Source organism: Phoxinus phoxinus (genome assembly GCF_949152265.1).
Source record: "Phoxinus phoxinus genome assembly, chromosome: 15".
Taxonomy (NCBI): domain Eukaryota; kingdom Metazoa; phylum Chordata; class Actinopteri; order Cypriniformes; family Leuciscidae; genus Phoxinus; species Phoxinus phoxinus.
Window position 1 is genome coordinate 9,502,751 of NC_136890.1, and position 15,305 is coordinate 9,518,055.

General features: G+C 39.4%; 1 protein-coding gene across 8 annotated transcripts in view; it reads right to left on the reverse strand.

Moving 5' to 3' along the window:
* Positions 1–931: 931 nt before the first annotated feature.
* pabpc1l (poly(A) binding protein, cytoplasmic 1-like) overlaps positions 932–15,305 on the reverse strand; it is a 124,581-nt gene continuing 110,207 nt past the window's right edge. For 3 of the 8 annotated variants that reach the window (XM_079637417.1, XM_079637418.1, XM_079637412.1), the window contains exons 11-16: positions 7,561–7,680; positions 6,721–6,851; positions 2,214–2,316; positions 1,473–1,603; positions 1,312–1,385; positions 932–1,197 (exon numbers count right to left, since the gene is read on the reverse strand). In XM_079637417.1, coding sequence (XP_079493543.1) covers positions 1,326–1,385; positions 1,473–1,603; positions 2,214–2,316; positions 6,721–6,851; positions 7,561–7,680 — 545 coding nt within the window. In that variant the 3' untranslated portion in view covers positions 932–1,197; positions 1,312–1,325. Of the gene's footprint in view, positions 1,198–1,307; positions 1,386–1,472; positions 1,604–2,213; positions 2,317–6,720; positions 6,852–7,560; positions 7,681–15,305 lie in introns of all 8 variants that reach the window. The other 5 variants (XM_079637419.1, XM_079637414.1, XM_079637416.1 and 2 more) reach the window with 3 other exon arrangements.

Here is a 15,305-nt window from a genome sequence, read left to right on the forward strand (position 1 = left end):
CTGACTGCATGAGGTAGAAAAGGGTCGAGTCTTGCTTTTATGAGATGTTGAAGTGTTTGTTGGAATGCTGGAACTGTTAGAACTGATGAAAAGATTGTAGAGTTGAGTTTTTGATGATCTGTGGGAGAAATAGATTCCAGAGCTGGAGAGGACTTGACGTAGGCTGTTGACTGAACATTTTGAAATGGGTGGAATCGGTGTAATAGCAGCGGTAGAATGGAGAGATGAAGTCCGAGAAGATGGACCAGGCTCAGTTAAAACTGGCGATCTTGAAGGTGGAGGAAAGGTGCCTTTTGAAATGTGGTTTGTATGAGCGCTGCATTTTTCGTCCAGAAGATTATAATCATGATAATCATGAAGATTATCCACATTCGTGAAGATTATCCGCATTCGCATTCATGAAGATTATCCGCATTCGGATCCGTAAGATCCGATCTTATGCGGGGAGTGACTGACAAGTCTTCCTGAAACACCAACAGTTTGTCGTCTGAAAGAAAGAGCTGGATTTCCGGGATGTCGGACATTATTCCGTGCAGTAATACAACATACTTGAACAGCTGATGCTAGAGAGAGGTAAGCGAATGCTTATATACTCAGGCTGTTGATTGCAAGATTAGATCGGCTCACTCCTCCCTAACTTACGTTTAGGAACTTCATGAAAACCCTATTTAGATGAATTATTGCATTTCATTGAATGTAATACAATAATATATATTTTTTAACTTAAGTAGATTTATAATTTTTCTATGCATTTGAAATTTAGATATACCTATACTAGAATTCATTTAAGGCATGACTTTATATTTTAGATATTCATTTCTGTATTTTTTTATGTGTACACTTGTAGATTACATTGAGTAATTGGCAGCATGTAATTTGTTTCCCTTTTCTTCTTCTATTGTATTGTTGAAAAAAAAACAACCTCCCACATAAGAAGAAGAAAATAAAAATAGGACATTATCTCCAGGGTCCTTTTATTGCACACAGACATTTCAAAAAATATTTTAGCCTTGTCATTTTCCTTTTTTTTTTTTTTTTTTTAAACAAAATCAGAACAAACTTAACATTGTGGAGAGAAAAAGGACATTTGCAGTGTGCAAACCATGGATTAAATAACATGAATCTGAAGTTCTGTTTTCGACGGTTTTCCCTTTCTCCCATTCTCTGGAACAACATTCACAGACCTTCAGTTCATGCCTGCAGAAATTAAATAAAATGTCAACATTTGTGTGACACTCCTATGTGCTACTAATTGGCATTGCACATGAGTAAGGTCAAATATTAAGCTAGAAGACTAAACAGATTACCTGCCTCACAGAGCTGTCTCACTTAGTCGACAGTTCCTTGGCTTGATGAGCCTGAAGTACAGCTACTGCCTCCTCAACCTAAAGAATACAAAAAAAAAGTCACAATGATCAAACAAAAACTGATCATCTTTACTGGCCTTGAGAATTAGTTTTGACTGGTGGAACCTTAGAGTCCAGGGACTCTGGAGACTCAAGCATGTGCAGTAGTTCAGAGTTGTCAATCTCCAGAAGCATGCCTGTGATCTTTCCCGCAAGCGCAGGATGCAAAGCCTGGATAAGAGGATACAGCCGCTCACCTGTATGTGATGCAAACAATTTAGTAATTTTAATTACAATATAATGTAGTATGCAGAACTTATTGTATGGCTTCAAAAGACTTGGAAAAAAGCACATAACTGCATACATTTTCCACTAAATAGTCATACACTGTAAAGTTTCGGCACTGTAGTATTTTTCTTTACTTTTTCCAGTAGTATTTTTCTTTACTTTTTCCAGCAGTATTGCTCTAAAGGGGATTCATGTATTCATTTTTATTGAATAATGTAAATAAACTACTTTATTCTGTATTACTGTAATATTTATACACTGTACTTCACGGGTGTAAAATCCAGGTCCTAGAGGGCGAAAATCCCTGCAGAGTTTAGCTTCAATTTGTCACAAAATACCTGCCTGTAAGTTTCTAGTAATCCTGAAGGACTTGATTACTTTGGTTCAGGTGTTTAATTGGGGCTAGACAAACTCTACAGGACAGTGGTCCTTGGACACCCCTGCTGTACTATTCCTAGTAACACCCTCTCTACTGAAGAGTATTGATATTTCAAGTAACCATCACTTTGATAAGATAATATTATTCAAAGTGCTCACATCTTCAAACCTAATGTTTAATTGACCGTGTGTGTAAAATACCCAAGAGTTGTTTCTGCTCTTTTAATGGTGCAGCTGCCAGCATTGAGGCAGTAAGAGGCTCCTGGCCTCTCACATGAACGGCTGGCTCTGTATTTTGCACCACCTAAAGAAAAAGAAAGCTTGTGTTATTTGCTATACGCAAATATTTCCCTATTTACCTGCTGTCAAATCATAACATTGCTGAGGTCTAAAACTAAACTTTTACTTTATGAAAAAAGTTATTTTTGTTGCTTTTCTGTAGATATTTAATTTTTACGTTTGAATCTGCACATATTTGATGAGGTATTGAGAGCTATAGTTTTGAGCCGTAAGTGGGAGAGAAGCAGGGCGGCAAGCAGGGTGGGGCTGGGAGCCATTAGAGAATGGCATGAGGCCAGTGATGATGAGCGCCCCCTGCACACCAGGGGCCTCATTTATAAAACTTTGCGTAGGATTTGCGTCAGAAGTGGCGTACGGATGAAACATAGGACGTGCGTACGCATAGAAATATTCGGATTTATAAAACCGTGCGCACGCACATCCTACGCAGTTTTCCCTTAATAAATAACAATCAATTCTAAATGTAGCGCAGCTTTTGCGGCTTCATGTCACGCCCATAGCTGCCCATAAATAGTCCGTGAAACACCCACAAGTTAATATTCATCGATTGCGAAATCATGGCAAACACAGAGGAAATCAAAAAAACTTAACTTCACTCAATGGCACTTACTAATGCCAAAAAGGCACTTGAGTGGCAAAAGGTTGCAGACGCCGTAAATGGTGTAGCCTCACAACCTCGGACCGTGGCCGAAATAAAAAAGAAATGGTCGGACAAGATCAGCCATTGTGTCATTACGCATTGTGGTGGGGCATTTTATTTTGTTATATTGTTATATTATATTGTTGTAAACCAATAAGGGGGGTTGGTGTAAAGCTGCTGTTTTATTAAAAAATGTGTTATGCTTTTGTTTACAGAAATGTTCTAATTTTGGAATAAAATATTAAGTGACCTTTTTGTCACTTGTAATGAAGCTTGCATATTAGTGAAATTATTAATCATGGAATGGTAATTATTGACTTTAGCCTGGAGTTATGGCTCTCACTATCGCAATATATATCGTTGGAAAAAAAAATATCGCAATGTAATTTTTTTCCAATATCGTGCAGCCCTAACTGTGAGTGAGAGCATCTCGGCTGGTTGAGAACCAAGCGGTAGTGTGTCCGGAACCAAGCGGTAGTGTGTCCGGGACCAAGCGGTAGTGTGTCCGGGACCAAGAATTTGAGCACATTGTGTGCTCCCTATGGTGCTTGGGGGCCAAAAATAAGATCTATCAGGTTCTTCTCTTGCATTATGTTCCATTCCGTTATGCTCCATCTTAGAGTTCTCAACGGGTCGGGTCGGCCCGACAAACCCGACGGGACCCGCGGAGTCGGGCCGGGTTCGGGTCGAAAATATAAGCAAATGACTCGGGTCGGGTCGGACCTCGGGCTTAATCTTTTCAGCTCAGTGAAAAAAAAAAAAAAAAACATTTATTAATCATCGCTGCTGTTCAACGTAAAGAAAGTCTGGCGGCTGCATGCAACGTGGCTTGCATCATGGAGAGGGGTGCGGACAGACCTGACGCCGCTGCGTGCGCGCCTTTATGGAGTTGGAGCTGGTGAAAAGTAAACTTGCCGCAGGTGAATTCACCATCGCTACTACAGGAGTGGGAAATCAGAGGTCTGGAAAGTGTTTGGACTGGTGCTGGATTCTGATGGAAATTCTACAGGTTATGTACAGCCTGCCCGCTGCCTGGGTACATGTTTGAGTTCTTTTTATTTATTATTGTGTGAAGATTTTTATTTAGACTAAAGGCATATTTATATAGCCTATTTATATATTTAAAGTTTATTGTGTCAGTTGTTTGTATTGTTAAAAGGCGTGGACATTAAAGGTTGATTTGAATTCCCGTCTGCTGGTCATAACGTGTATGAGAAAAAAAAATACACGGCCGTCGGGCCGCGGGCCGGGTTCGGGCAGATAATTCATGTTGATGTGTCGGGTTAGTTCGGGTCCGGGCTTTAAAAGCCACGGGCCGGGTCGGGTCGGGTTGTAATTGTCAGGCCCGTTGAGAACTCTACTCCATCTCACAATCATGTGCGAATGGTCCTTAAAGGAGAACTCTGGGCAATTTGTAAGTTAATCTTGATTGTTATACCTTTGTGAGTACTGTCTATAGAAAGAAACCGAAACCGATTGGTGCTTGCAACCAGTGTTGGGTAAGTTACTTCAAAAAAGTAATTAATTACTAATTACTAATTACATCATCAATATTGTATTTAAAATACTTTTCTAATTACTCTGTCTGAAAAGTAATTTAATTACTCAATAAGTAATTAAACAAATTACTTCTTAAAATCCCTATAAACCTTGACCGGATGGACAATAGAAATTAAACTAAAAATATGAGTCATACATGGAATAGTTTATCCTTTTAAAGCATTTTAGCTTAGTTAAACATAATTCCTCTGCTACATATCTGAATAACAAAAGCTTAACTTAAAGGGGTAGTTCACTTTAAAATTTAAATTCTGTCATCATTTACTCACCCTCAAGTTGTTTCAAACCTGTATTAATTTATTTCTTCTGCTGAACACAAAGAAATATATTTTGAAGAATGTCAGTAACCAAACAGTAGTCTGTACCCATTGACTTCCATAGTATTTTTTTTTCCTACTATGGAAGTCAATGGGTACAGACTACTGTTTGGTTACTGACATTCTTCAAAATATCTTTCTTTGTGTTCAGCAGAAGAAATAAATTAATACAGGTTTGAAACAACTTGAGGGTGAGTAAATGATGACAGAATTTTAATTTTAAAGTGAACTATCCCTTTAAGAGAAGTTAAATGACATGTCAAGCTGTAAACATGAAACTTGCTTTCAAAGCAACAAGTACCATATTATATTTCATACATAATGTAGCCTATGTACGGTAGTCATGTGTTTCAACAAAATGAACTAATTTCTAACTCTAATTTCTAATGCTGCGTGTCCGCGTAAAGTAACGTTAGAAGGATCAATCCAATGTGCCGTCATTCCGAGAAAAATTTTGTTATGGCCCGTCCAAATGTCGGCAGTCATGGAAATATATTCCAAACTCTCGAATGTCCTTTTACGCTCAATTTCCATGTAAGTGTAACACTTATCTAAGTAAGATGAAAACGTTTTTCGATCGAGCAGGGCTGCTTTTTTGCCACACGCAGGTATTTTGTTTAGTATGCGCCTAAAAGACAGAGACTCTACAGTACGCAGCAGCATCTTCCACTACGTAACCTGCAATCATTTTTTAAGCTCACCTTCAGACACTTTCTGCACCGCCTGTGTAAAATCAAGTTTTGGGTGCTTAACAGGGGTTGCCGTAGCGTTATCTGTCGACGAACATGGATCACTCAAAAGTGTTCGTCGATGCTGCCTTGTCAGGTGCTTCATTACTTGTGCTATTGACAGCGGCCGATCGTTTTTTTCTCCCCAGGACATAGCTTACATTGTACCGTAATGTTCTTGTCTACCTGTGTCAAAAAAATGAAATAATTGGAATATTTTCATTTGCTAAAACAGCCACTCGCTTCTGCCGACATCTTCCACTTCATACAACGTAACCAACTAGCGCAAACTCGTCGTCATGAGCAACTGCACTACAGCTAACGATTTTAAAGAGGCAGCATTCACTTTTACCTTTGGCGATACATTTAGATTTTAAATTCAATATTGATTTATGCAAACCTGTTGAACTAATTTACAGTGTGTAACGCAAGTACATTATAAGTAACTGTAATTAAATTACCTAAAAATGAACAGTAATCCCTTACTTTACCTTTTCAGTGGATAAGTATTTTAATTACAGTAACGCGTTACTTTGTAACGCGTTACACCCAACACTGCTTGCAACACGGAGCTGCTACAGCTAATGCCCAGAGCTCCCACTCAACCAAAAAGGCAGTTATGGGGGCATATACATAAAGTGTGTCTTTGTGCCTCTTAACAGACACAAAATGCAATTAAAATGTCTCCAACATGAACAGGGCCCTTACATGACAACAAGATGCGTTTAGTAACTTAGCCATTGTTTAAATTGACCTAAATAGTGTTTTAGACGGCTAGCTGTAGTCTCACGCTGAAGTCCCGTGGGAACTCAGTTGTAGCCGGAAAAAAGGTAAATAGCAGTGTGCAGGTGGGAGGAGCGTCGTGTGTGTGAAGAGTGATGATCGGAGTTGCTCATAAGTGAAGAAGAAATGGTTCGCGTTTGTGCCATTGTCAAAGTGTTCGCTGCAAATGCGGTAATCTTTAGCACGTAGTACGTATGGGAGTTTGCACATCAAGTTGAAGTACAACTAGCCACAACTGTAGAATCTCGAGGTCATGGAAAGGAAGACGATGAAAATGTAAATTCTTGTATTTTCGCATTGTTGCCACAATTCGGAACAGCACAAACGCGGTTTTGAGGGAATACGAAATGACAAAATAAAGGTGTGCATCTTCATTTTACCTGGTGAACAACAGGAGCTGGAGCATTGATGACCTGCTGCACATTTCGGACTCCTGCTGAGTACTTGTATTGACCAACTCCTCTGACTACAGCTCCAGTTCTCCCACCAGCAGTCTGTGTCCCAATATTGGCTAAGCCAATAAACGGGTACATTCAACAAGAAAAGACTTCACATTCCAGCCAAAGGGACACACATAATAACACTAACATTCATCAATTCTAGCTCATTAGATTAAATGTATACTAGATGTACTAAAGGTGTTAGACATACAAGGCTTACAAGCATCCATACCCAATGCATAAGTCCTCTTTTTTTGGAACTTATGGTTTCACTATTTTGATGTTCCCTTTAACCCATTCCGTTGACTATATAAACAACTTTGCACCTACATGTCTACTAACTCTTAGTATGAGTATTAGTAGAGTATTAGTAGACCAGTAGGGTTAAAAATAAGTTGACATGTAGTTGCTAAGTTACTCATAGTGACTTTGTGGGGGACCATGACAATAAAGGGTTACCAGATATTAAGCAGACAGTCTAATACTACTCTGAGAGTTAGTTGAAATGTAGTTGCAGAGTTACTTAGTCAATAATGTTCAAAAGGGAGCATCAAAATAAAGTGTTACTGAACTTATAAATACCCACATGTGCACACACACGTTTGGTTTAGTATTTTCATTCTTCGTGGGGACTTTACATTGACTTATATACTGATCTAATGATTTAAAAAAAAAAACCCAAACCTTATTCCATATATTTTTTTACTCAAGGAGATCGTTAGCTGTTCCCCACTGTATACCTACACACACACACACACACACACACACAAACACACTTACCCATTCGCTGGGTGTGGTTAACAATTTGAGGAACCTGGGTGGAGGCCTGGCGGACTGTGCTGATTGTAGTGCAGGGCCTGCGTGGCACTGCTTGCCTCACAAACTGAGCTGTAAATGGAGCTAAAGCAGCCAATAACAGAAATTAACTCATCCAAATAAAAGACAGAGAACATAAGCAGACTAAATAGTTTTTAAAAAGTACTTGAATAATAGTAGTGACAATTTATAATTGTAATTTATAGTAATATTTCCAGTATTACTCAAAGGTTTAGTTTCAAGTATAATTATTTTGAAGTGATGGTGTTTTATGTAACGTTATCCAGTGTAAGTGGATTATTTGATAATTCTCTGCTTTGGAATTAGAACTGGCTGCAGACAAAGTATTAAATGTTTGTGATTTTAATATAAATGTAGATAATGAAAAAGACACATTGGGATTGGCATTTACAGACATTCTAAACTGTACCGGAGTTAGAAAACACGTGTCAAGACACCCTTGATGTAATCATACTTTAGGGTCTTTTAGCCAAGGCTGCAAAACAAACCTCCTGTTACAAATATGGTAGAACAATCCCTACTGCTAAAGATTGCTTTATAAATAATCTTCCTACGTTTCTACTCCTCTGCATACCAGATAGCTTAGAATAACTATGTTGCAACAAACTATTGACTCTTTTCCAGCACTTTAGATACAGTTGCTCCTTTACGCTTAAAGATGATGAAGGAAAGAAGTCTGACGCCGTGGAGAGTTGAACAGACGGCAGATGAATGCGTTTCCCAAAAGCATCTTATGCCTAAGTAGATCGTAGAACCATTGCAACCAATGGTCTCTACAATCAACTTAGCTCACAATGCTTTTGAGAAACGCAGCACTCGTTGCATTCCTTTTTAGAAAGAAATTGTATTGCCGAGGATTTCCAGTCAGGACTTAGAACGTATCATAGTAATGAGACTGCTCTCAGAGTTATACATTATTTGCTCTTATCCGATCATGGTTATATCTCTCTATTAGTGTTACTGGACTTAGTGCTACATTGAATATTAACCACAACATTATTTTGTATTGACTCGAAAATCGGCATTAGTGAAATTGCATTGACACGGTTCAAATCATACTTATCTGACCGTTACCAATTTGTAGCAGTAAGTGAAGGTGTCATATCGATCACAAGTTCAGTATGGAGTACCACAAAGCTCAGTACTTGGACTGTTGCTTTTTATCCTGTACATGTGATCCTTGGGAGATTTCATTAGAACCATGGCGTTAGTTTCACTGATAATACCCAGTTCTATATTTCTTTGCGTCCTGATGAAACATACCAATTCACAAAATAAAAAATGCATTGATCCAAAAAATAAATAAGTATTTCCTACTAAAATTCTAATTATTGGACCAAAAACCTCCACACGTAATATAGAATACTGGTCTAACACATGATGGCTGCTCTGTCAAGTCTTCTTCGTCAGTAAGGAAACTGGGTGGAACCAATCTCACATTTGAAAGCCACATTTTTAGCATCTGTAAAAGCGCATTTTTCCATCTAAAAAATAAATCTAAAATTACAACATATGCTCTCAATAACAAATGCAGAAAAGTCAGTTCATGACCTTAAGGTTAGATTATTTTAACGCTCTACTGGGTGGTTGCCCTGCAAGTTCAATAAATTTCATCTGGTCAAAAAATGCACCAGCTAGAGTTCTTAATAGAATCAGGAAGTCTGACCATACTACCCGGTTCGGTCAACACTAATTAATCAAGTTTTTGCTTTTCTGTGTTTGTGAAAATAAATGTGCAATACTTTAACGGACTGGCCATGTATTGTCGACGCATAAAACACTTCAACTCCCAATAGAAGCAAGAAAAGGTGGCTTTGGTCCTTGTTTCTATACCTCAAGTAAGAACTTCTCTTGGATAAAGTTTGATAAAAGGTCCAGAGTGGCGCCCGGAGACTAGGTACGCGCATCACACAGGAAGAGAGGAATGCACTATTAATGGACACTGGCTGTGGTTGGATTTCTGGACATTTTGTGGATATGCACAGTGACAGTGGATATCATCCTTCTTCCATTTGTGGATATTGATCATTTTGGAGCATTACTGTCTTAAGCTGGAGTAATTTTCTCATCTGTGGCGTACAGCAAAATAGGAATTTACATCTATAAACCGTGCTGACACCGATCTACAAATGGATCCAGAGGAAATGGGTAATGCCCCCAAAAGGGTGGCAAGGATGACTGCTAAAGCTCAGACTTGGAGGACTATGGTAATGTAGATATGGCAATAAATACATAACTGGTGACTTTGCACAGTCTCATGCTTCCTTTAAAGAAGTCAATGACACAGCCAAAGAATTAATGTCTGATGAGGCTTATTTAGATCAGGTAAACTGGTATGAACCCAAGTCGTAAACAGCGAAGCATTTCTTCGACAAGGTGGAAGACTGGATTGAAAGGATACAAATTCAGACTTCAGGTGCTTTAGATATTAGGCTACTCTAAACATTTGTATATTAAATATATTTCACTCCGTTTTGATTAGCTTATGACACTGATTATCCTGGTAAAATACTGCCGTATGCGCAATGTAGCTTGCAAATATATTTCAGCCTCCGGTAAAATGTGATAGTGTCTAAATACTAGAATTTTTTTTATATAAATGTTCACTTTTGGTTAGCATATGACACTGCTTATCTTGCTAAAATACTGCCTTATGCACAGATGTTTGTGAATACAGGTGTAAATGTTTGAAATGGTCTAAATGCGTGCGGTCTATGGCCCATCAATAGATATTTCTCCATCCTATGGCAGGTTTTCCTACTTACAAAGCATGTAGAGGTCTGTAATTTTGATCACAGGTACACTTCAACTGTGAGAGACGGAATCTAAAACAAAAATCCAGAGAATCACCTAGTAAATAAATAATTTACAATGATTTTTAAATAATTAATTAGCATTTTATTGCATGACATAAGTATTTGATCACCTACCAACCAGTAAGAATTCCAGCTCACAGACCTGTTCGTTTTCTTTAAGAAGCCCTCCTGTTCTCCACTCATTACCTGTATTAACTGCACCTGTTTGAACTTGTTACCTGTATAAAAGACACCTGTCCACACACTCAATCAAACAGACTCCAACCTCTCCACAATGGCCAAGACCAGAGAGATGTGTAAGGACATCAGGGGTAAAATTGTAGACCTGCACAAGGCTGGGATGGGCTACAGGACAATAGGCAAGCAGCTTGGTGAGAAGGCAACAACTGTTGGTGCAATTATTAGAAAATGGAAGTTCAGGATGACGGTCAATCTCCCTCGGTCTGGGGCACCATGCAAGATCTCACCTCGTGGGGCATCAATGAACTTGAGGAAGGTAAGGGATCAGCCCAGAACTACACGGCAGGACCTGGTCAATGACCTGAAGAGAGCTGGGACCACAGTCTCAAAGAAAAATCATTAGTAACACACTATGCAGTCATGGATTAAAATCCTGCAGCGCACACAAGGTCCCCCTGCTCAAGCCAGCGCATGTCCAGGCCCGTCTGAAGTTTGCAAATGACCATTTGGATGATCCAGAGGAGAATGGGAGAAGGTCATGTCTCCTGAGACAACAGAGCTTTTTGGTCTAAACTCCACTCGCCATGTTTGGAGGAAGGAGGATGAGTACAACCCCAAGAACACCGTCCCAACCGTGAAGCATGGAGGTGGAAACAATTTTTTGGGGATTCTTTTCTGCAATGGGGACAGGACGACTGCACCGTGTTGAGGGGAGGATGGTTGGGGCCATGTATTGCGAGATCTTGGCCAACAAACTCAGTAAGAGCATTGAAGATGGGTCGTGGCTGGGTCTTCCAGCATGACAACGACCAGAAACACACAGCCAGGGCAAATAAGGAGTGGCTCCGTAAGAAGCATCTCACGGTCCTGGAGTGGCGTAGCCAGTCTCCAGACTTGAACCCAATAGAAAATCTTTGGAGGGAGCTGAAAGTCCGTATTGCCCAGCGACAGCCCCGAAACCTGAAGGACTGGAGAAGGTCTGTATGGAGGAGTGGGCCAAAATCCCTCCTGCAGTGTGTGCAAACCTGGTCAAGAACTACAGGAAACGCATGATCTCTATAATTGCAAACAAAGGTTTCTGTACCAAATATTAAGTTCTGCTTTTCTGATGCATCAAATACTTATGCCATGCAAAAAAAAAAAAGCTAATTAATTACTTAAAAATCATACAATGTGATTATCTGATTTTTTGTTTTAGATTCCATCACTCACAGTAGAAGAGTACCTATGATAAAAATGACAGGCTTCTACATGCTTTGTGAGAAAACCTGCACAATCGGCAGTGTATCAAATACTTGTTCTCCCCACTGTACATAAATTGTGTCCATACCCATTAATTTCCCTTCAGTTTACTTTGGATAATGTATGCTAACAGTTTTTTGTTTTTTAGGAATGTGGCTGCATCACACTCTCCTTCTCGAGCACCTCGCAGAGGGGCACGCAGGTGTCGTACTGAGTAAGTGAATAGACGTAATATTTACAGATGAAATGTAATTGTTTACATTGTTATAATATAAAAGTACATATTCTTGAGTGAAATTACAAAAACTGTTGTCTTTTTTGTAATCCATGGCCATTTCGTGATTGATAAGGATAACAATACAGTTTCTTTGATTGTCACATCTGTAAAAAACACGTGAGCATGCTGATAACACAATGAACATGTCCAAGCACCTGTCCCGAAGAGAGCTAAGGAAAACAAGCAGGCAATCAACAGGCAGTCCACTTGGTCATGGAAAACAGAGACTGATGTTGACACGGTTCCACAGACTGCGATTCCTTCCTACACGGGAAACTGAACTGAGTTCTGTTGACTCACATTTGCCCATGAGTCTATTCAAACTATTTTTTCATAAAGTGCTGTGTCAACTCTGCAGCCTGAGCATTGGTGTTGTGGCACAAAGGCAACGGCAAAGGGCTGCAAATATAAATGGACAGATGTCAGCATCAGTGAAATGTACCGCTACACTGGGCTGCTGTATTACATGGCCATGGTGAAGATGAGCTCCATCAGGGACTACTGGCGGCAAAGCAGTGTTTTCTCTGTACCCTTTCCAGCAACAGTTATGTCTAGCGACAGATACCGGACAATTTCATGGAATGTGCACATGAGTCACCCAGATGCAGATAAGGATAAATGACAGAAAGAGGGGTCTTTTCAGGGTCAAACCTCTCATGGACACTATCCATTATACTTGTAAAGCCATCTTTCATCCTAAAAGAAACTTAGCTGTGGATGAGAGAGTGCACCGAAATTTCGGTCGGCGAAAATTTCGGTCGAAAATGGCATTATCGGTTTCGAGCCGAAATAAAAAAGCCAGCTGAAAATGTCAACTGAAAATGAATGTCAACCGCGCCCCTCCCATCCGCGCGCAAAGCGCTTGGGTTTCACTCACGGTCGAGCTGTTATCACTCGTCACCCACCAGAGATGCTCACAAGTCTCTGAGCTCGAGTCCAAGTCAAGTCTCAAGTCTCTGAGCTCGAGTCCAAGTCAAGTCTCAAGTCTCTGAGCTTGAGTCCAAGTCAAGTCTCAAGTCTCTGAGCTCGAGTCCAAGTCAAGTCTCAAGTCTTTTGTGGTTAAATAAGTGTTGCATCACGTACAGCGACCCATCCAGGCTGCTTAGAACACTGTATAGCTATATATAAGGATCAAAGTAATATGCAGTGTTGGGAGTAAGCCGTTACAAAAGTAATGCATAACAGTAACATATTACTTTTTGCTGTAACGCAGTAGTCTAAGCCGGCATTACTAATCAATTTTCAGTAATATTTTACTCGTTAAATATTCAGTAACGCTTGCGTTACAACACACTTTTAGTTTTACTTGTTCAAAAAAAAAAAAAAAAAAAAAAAAGACCGCGAGACAAATGAAGAATGCAAGTAGGCTAAGTTACCTGTTTGTGGTTTTTAAATAAAGACTAAATGGCAGCGTCTGATATATTTGTATATAGCGATTCATTTTTGACAGGAGTTTCGGCCTCTGTGCTTGCGGTGGCCAGTGGAAAAGCGGCTATATGGGTGATGATGGCATGAAGAAGACTGTACATTCACGAGATGGACGTGTGCGCATTAGGCTACTCTATTTGTTCTGTGTTTTCTTTCTAAGCAGTTAGGCTATATTTAGGTGGTGTTTTTCATCATGTTTTCATCACGCAATCATGTTTTTAATGCGGTGGCGCTACCGATAAAGCACCAGAGCTCAAAGAACCAGCAAAAGCAATGATTATGAATATGTCAAATATAGCAAGGATACATTTTAATTGTTTATTAATAAAGATGAAGTTGACAATGCTGACTCGCGATCTTCGCAGTAGTGAATGCGCCAGAGAGAAATAGGCTACGGATTACATAAACAGAGAGCAGTCTGTTTTCTTTCGTTTTGAATTGTTCTGTATAAAAGTATACATTTCAATATAGATATATTTTTCAGGTCTGTGAAGTAGACTAGCCTACGCAGAGTTTCGGTTAATTTATGAGACGCGCTCCAGTTCACACGCAGGCGCCTCCGTGTCGTATTGTCTGCTATATTTACTTCTTATTTATTAAATCCAGGCAATTGGTTGATGAAACATTGATTAAAATTAAGATACAATTAATACAAAACGAAATTCACTTTAAAGAAAGGATTTGTGCCTTCTGTTTGAAGTGAAAATTCTGTTTGAGGTGAAAGTTTTTAAACCCAAGCTTACGATGAATGGCACAGCATCGGCCGGTGCAATCGATGTTTGATGTCCTCTCATGTGTGGCCGCGCGCAGCAGATATAGTGTTATGTAGGCAGGTTATAGATAACGGAAGGAGGGGAATAACAGCGAGCTCATCAGACGTTTCCTAAAAATAAACATTGTTCACGAGTCCCGCAGCTCGAGTCCGAGTCGAGTCTGAAGTCTTTCGAGGACGAGTCTCAAGTCGAGTCTGAAGTCACTGTGTGTGCGACTTAAGTCGCACTCGAGTCCGAGTCTCAAACTCGAGTCCCCATCTCTGTCACCCACCCCTCCATGCTCAAGCAGTTTTCACTCACGGTCGAGCTGTTTGCACGTGTCTGCAAAGATTAAGCATGTCAGCGGTATGGGAGTATTATAAAGTTTCAAACTTGTCAAAAAGCTGAGCAACTTTTGTTCTTAAAGAGAAACCTGACACGTTTCCTTAAATAAACAGCAGTCAAATTTTCTGTGTAGTTACATTAAAATTTGCGTAGCACTGCACAACTGTGTTTCCTAAGGCTACATAGGCTTAAATGTTGTTTACAGTTTGAGTTTGGATTAAGTTCTATTGCTGTTTTTGCACTGTTGTTTTGCATTGGTTTGCACAGAAATTTAAAATGCAGGTAAATAATTGTTTACATGCAGCAGCTGAATAGAGGCCCACTGCCATTCTGTGATTTTGTGTGCAGTTATTCAGATAATTGTGGATTGTTTTTCCCCCCACAAAAGTTAAACTATTAGATTTAATGGAAGAAAACTAGAAGAATATTATTATTTATTGTTAAAAATATTTTAGGTTTTGTTATGTAACTGTTAGTGTTAATAAAAGTTTGATGATTATTCTATTGGTTTGTGAATTTTCATTTCAGATCCATTAAAAATTAAGCAATATAAATATATATTAAAGTTTTTAAAAGAAGCCATTTTCGGCTTCAGTTTCGGTTTTCGGCCAAGTGCATCCTAAATTTTCGGTATTTCAGCCCAGAATT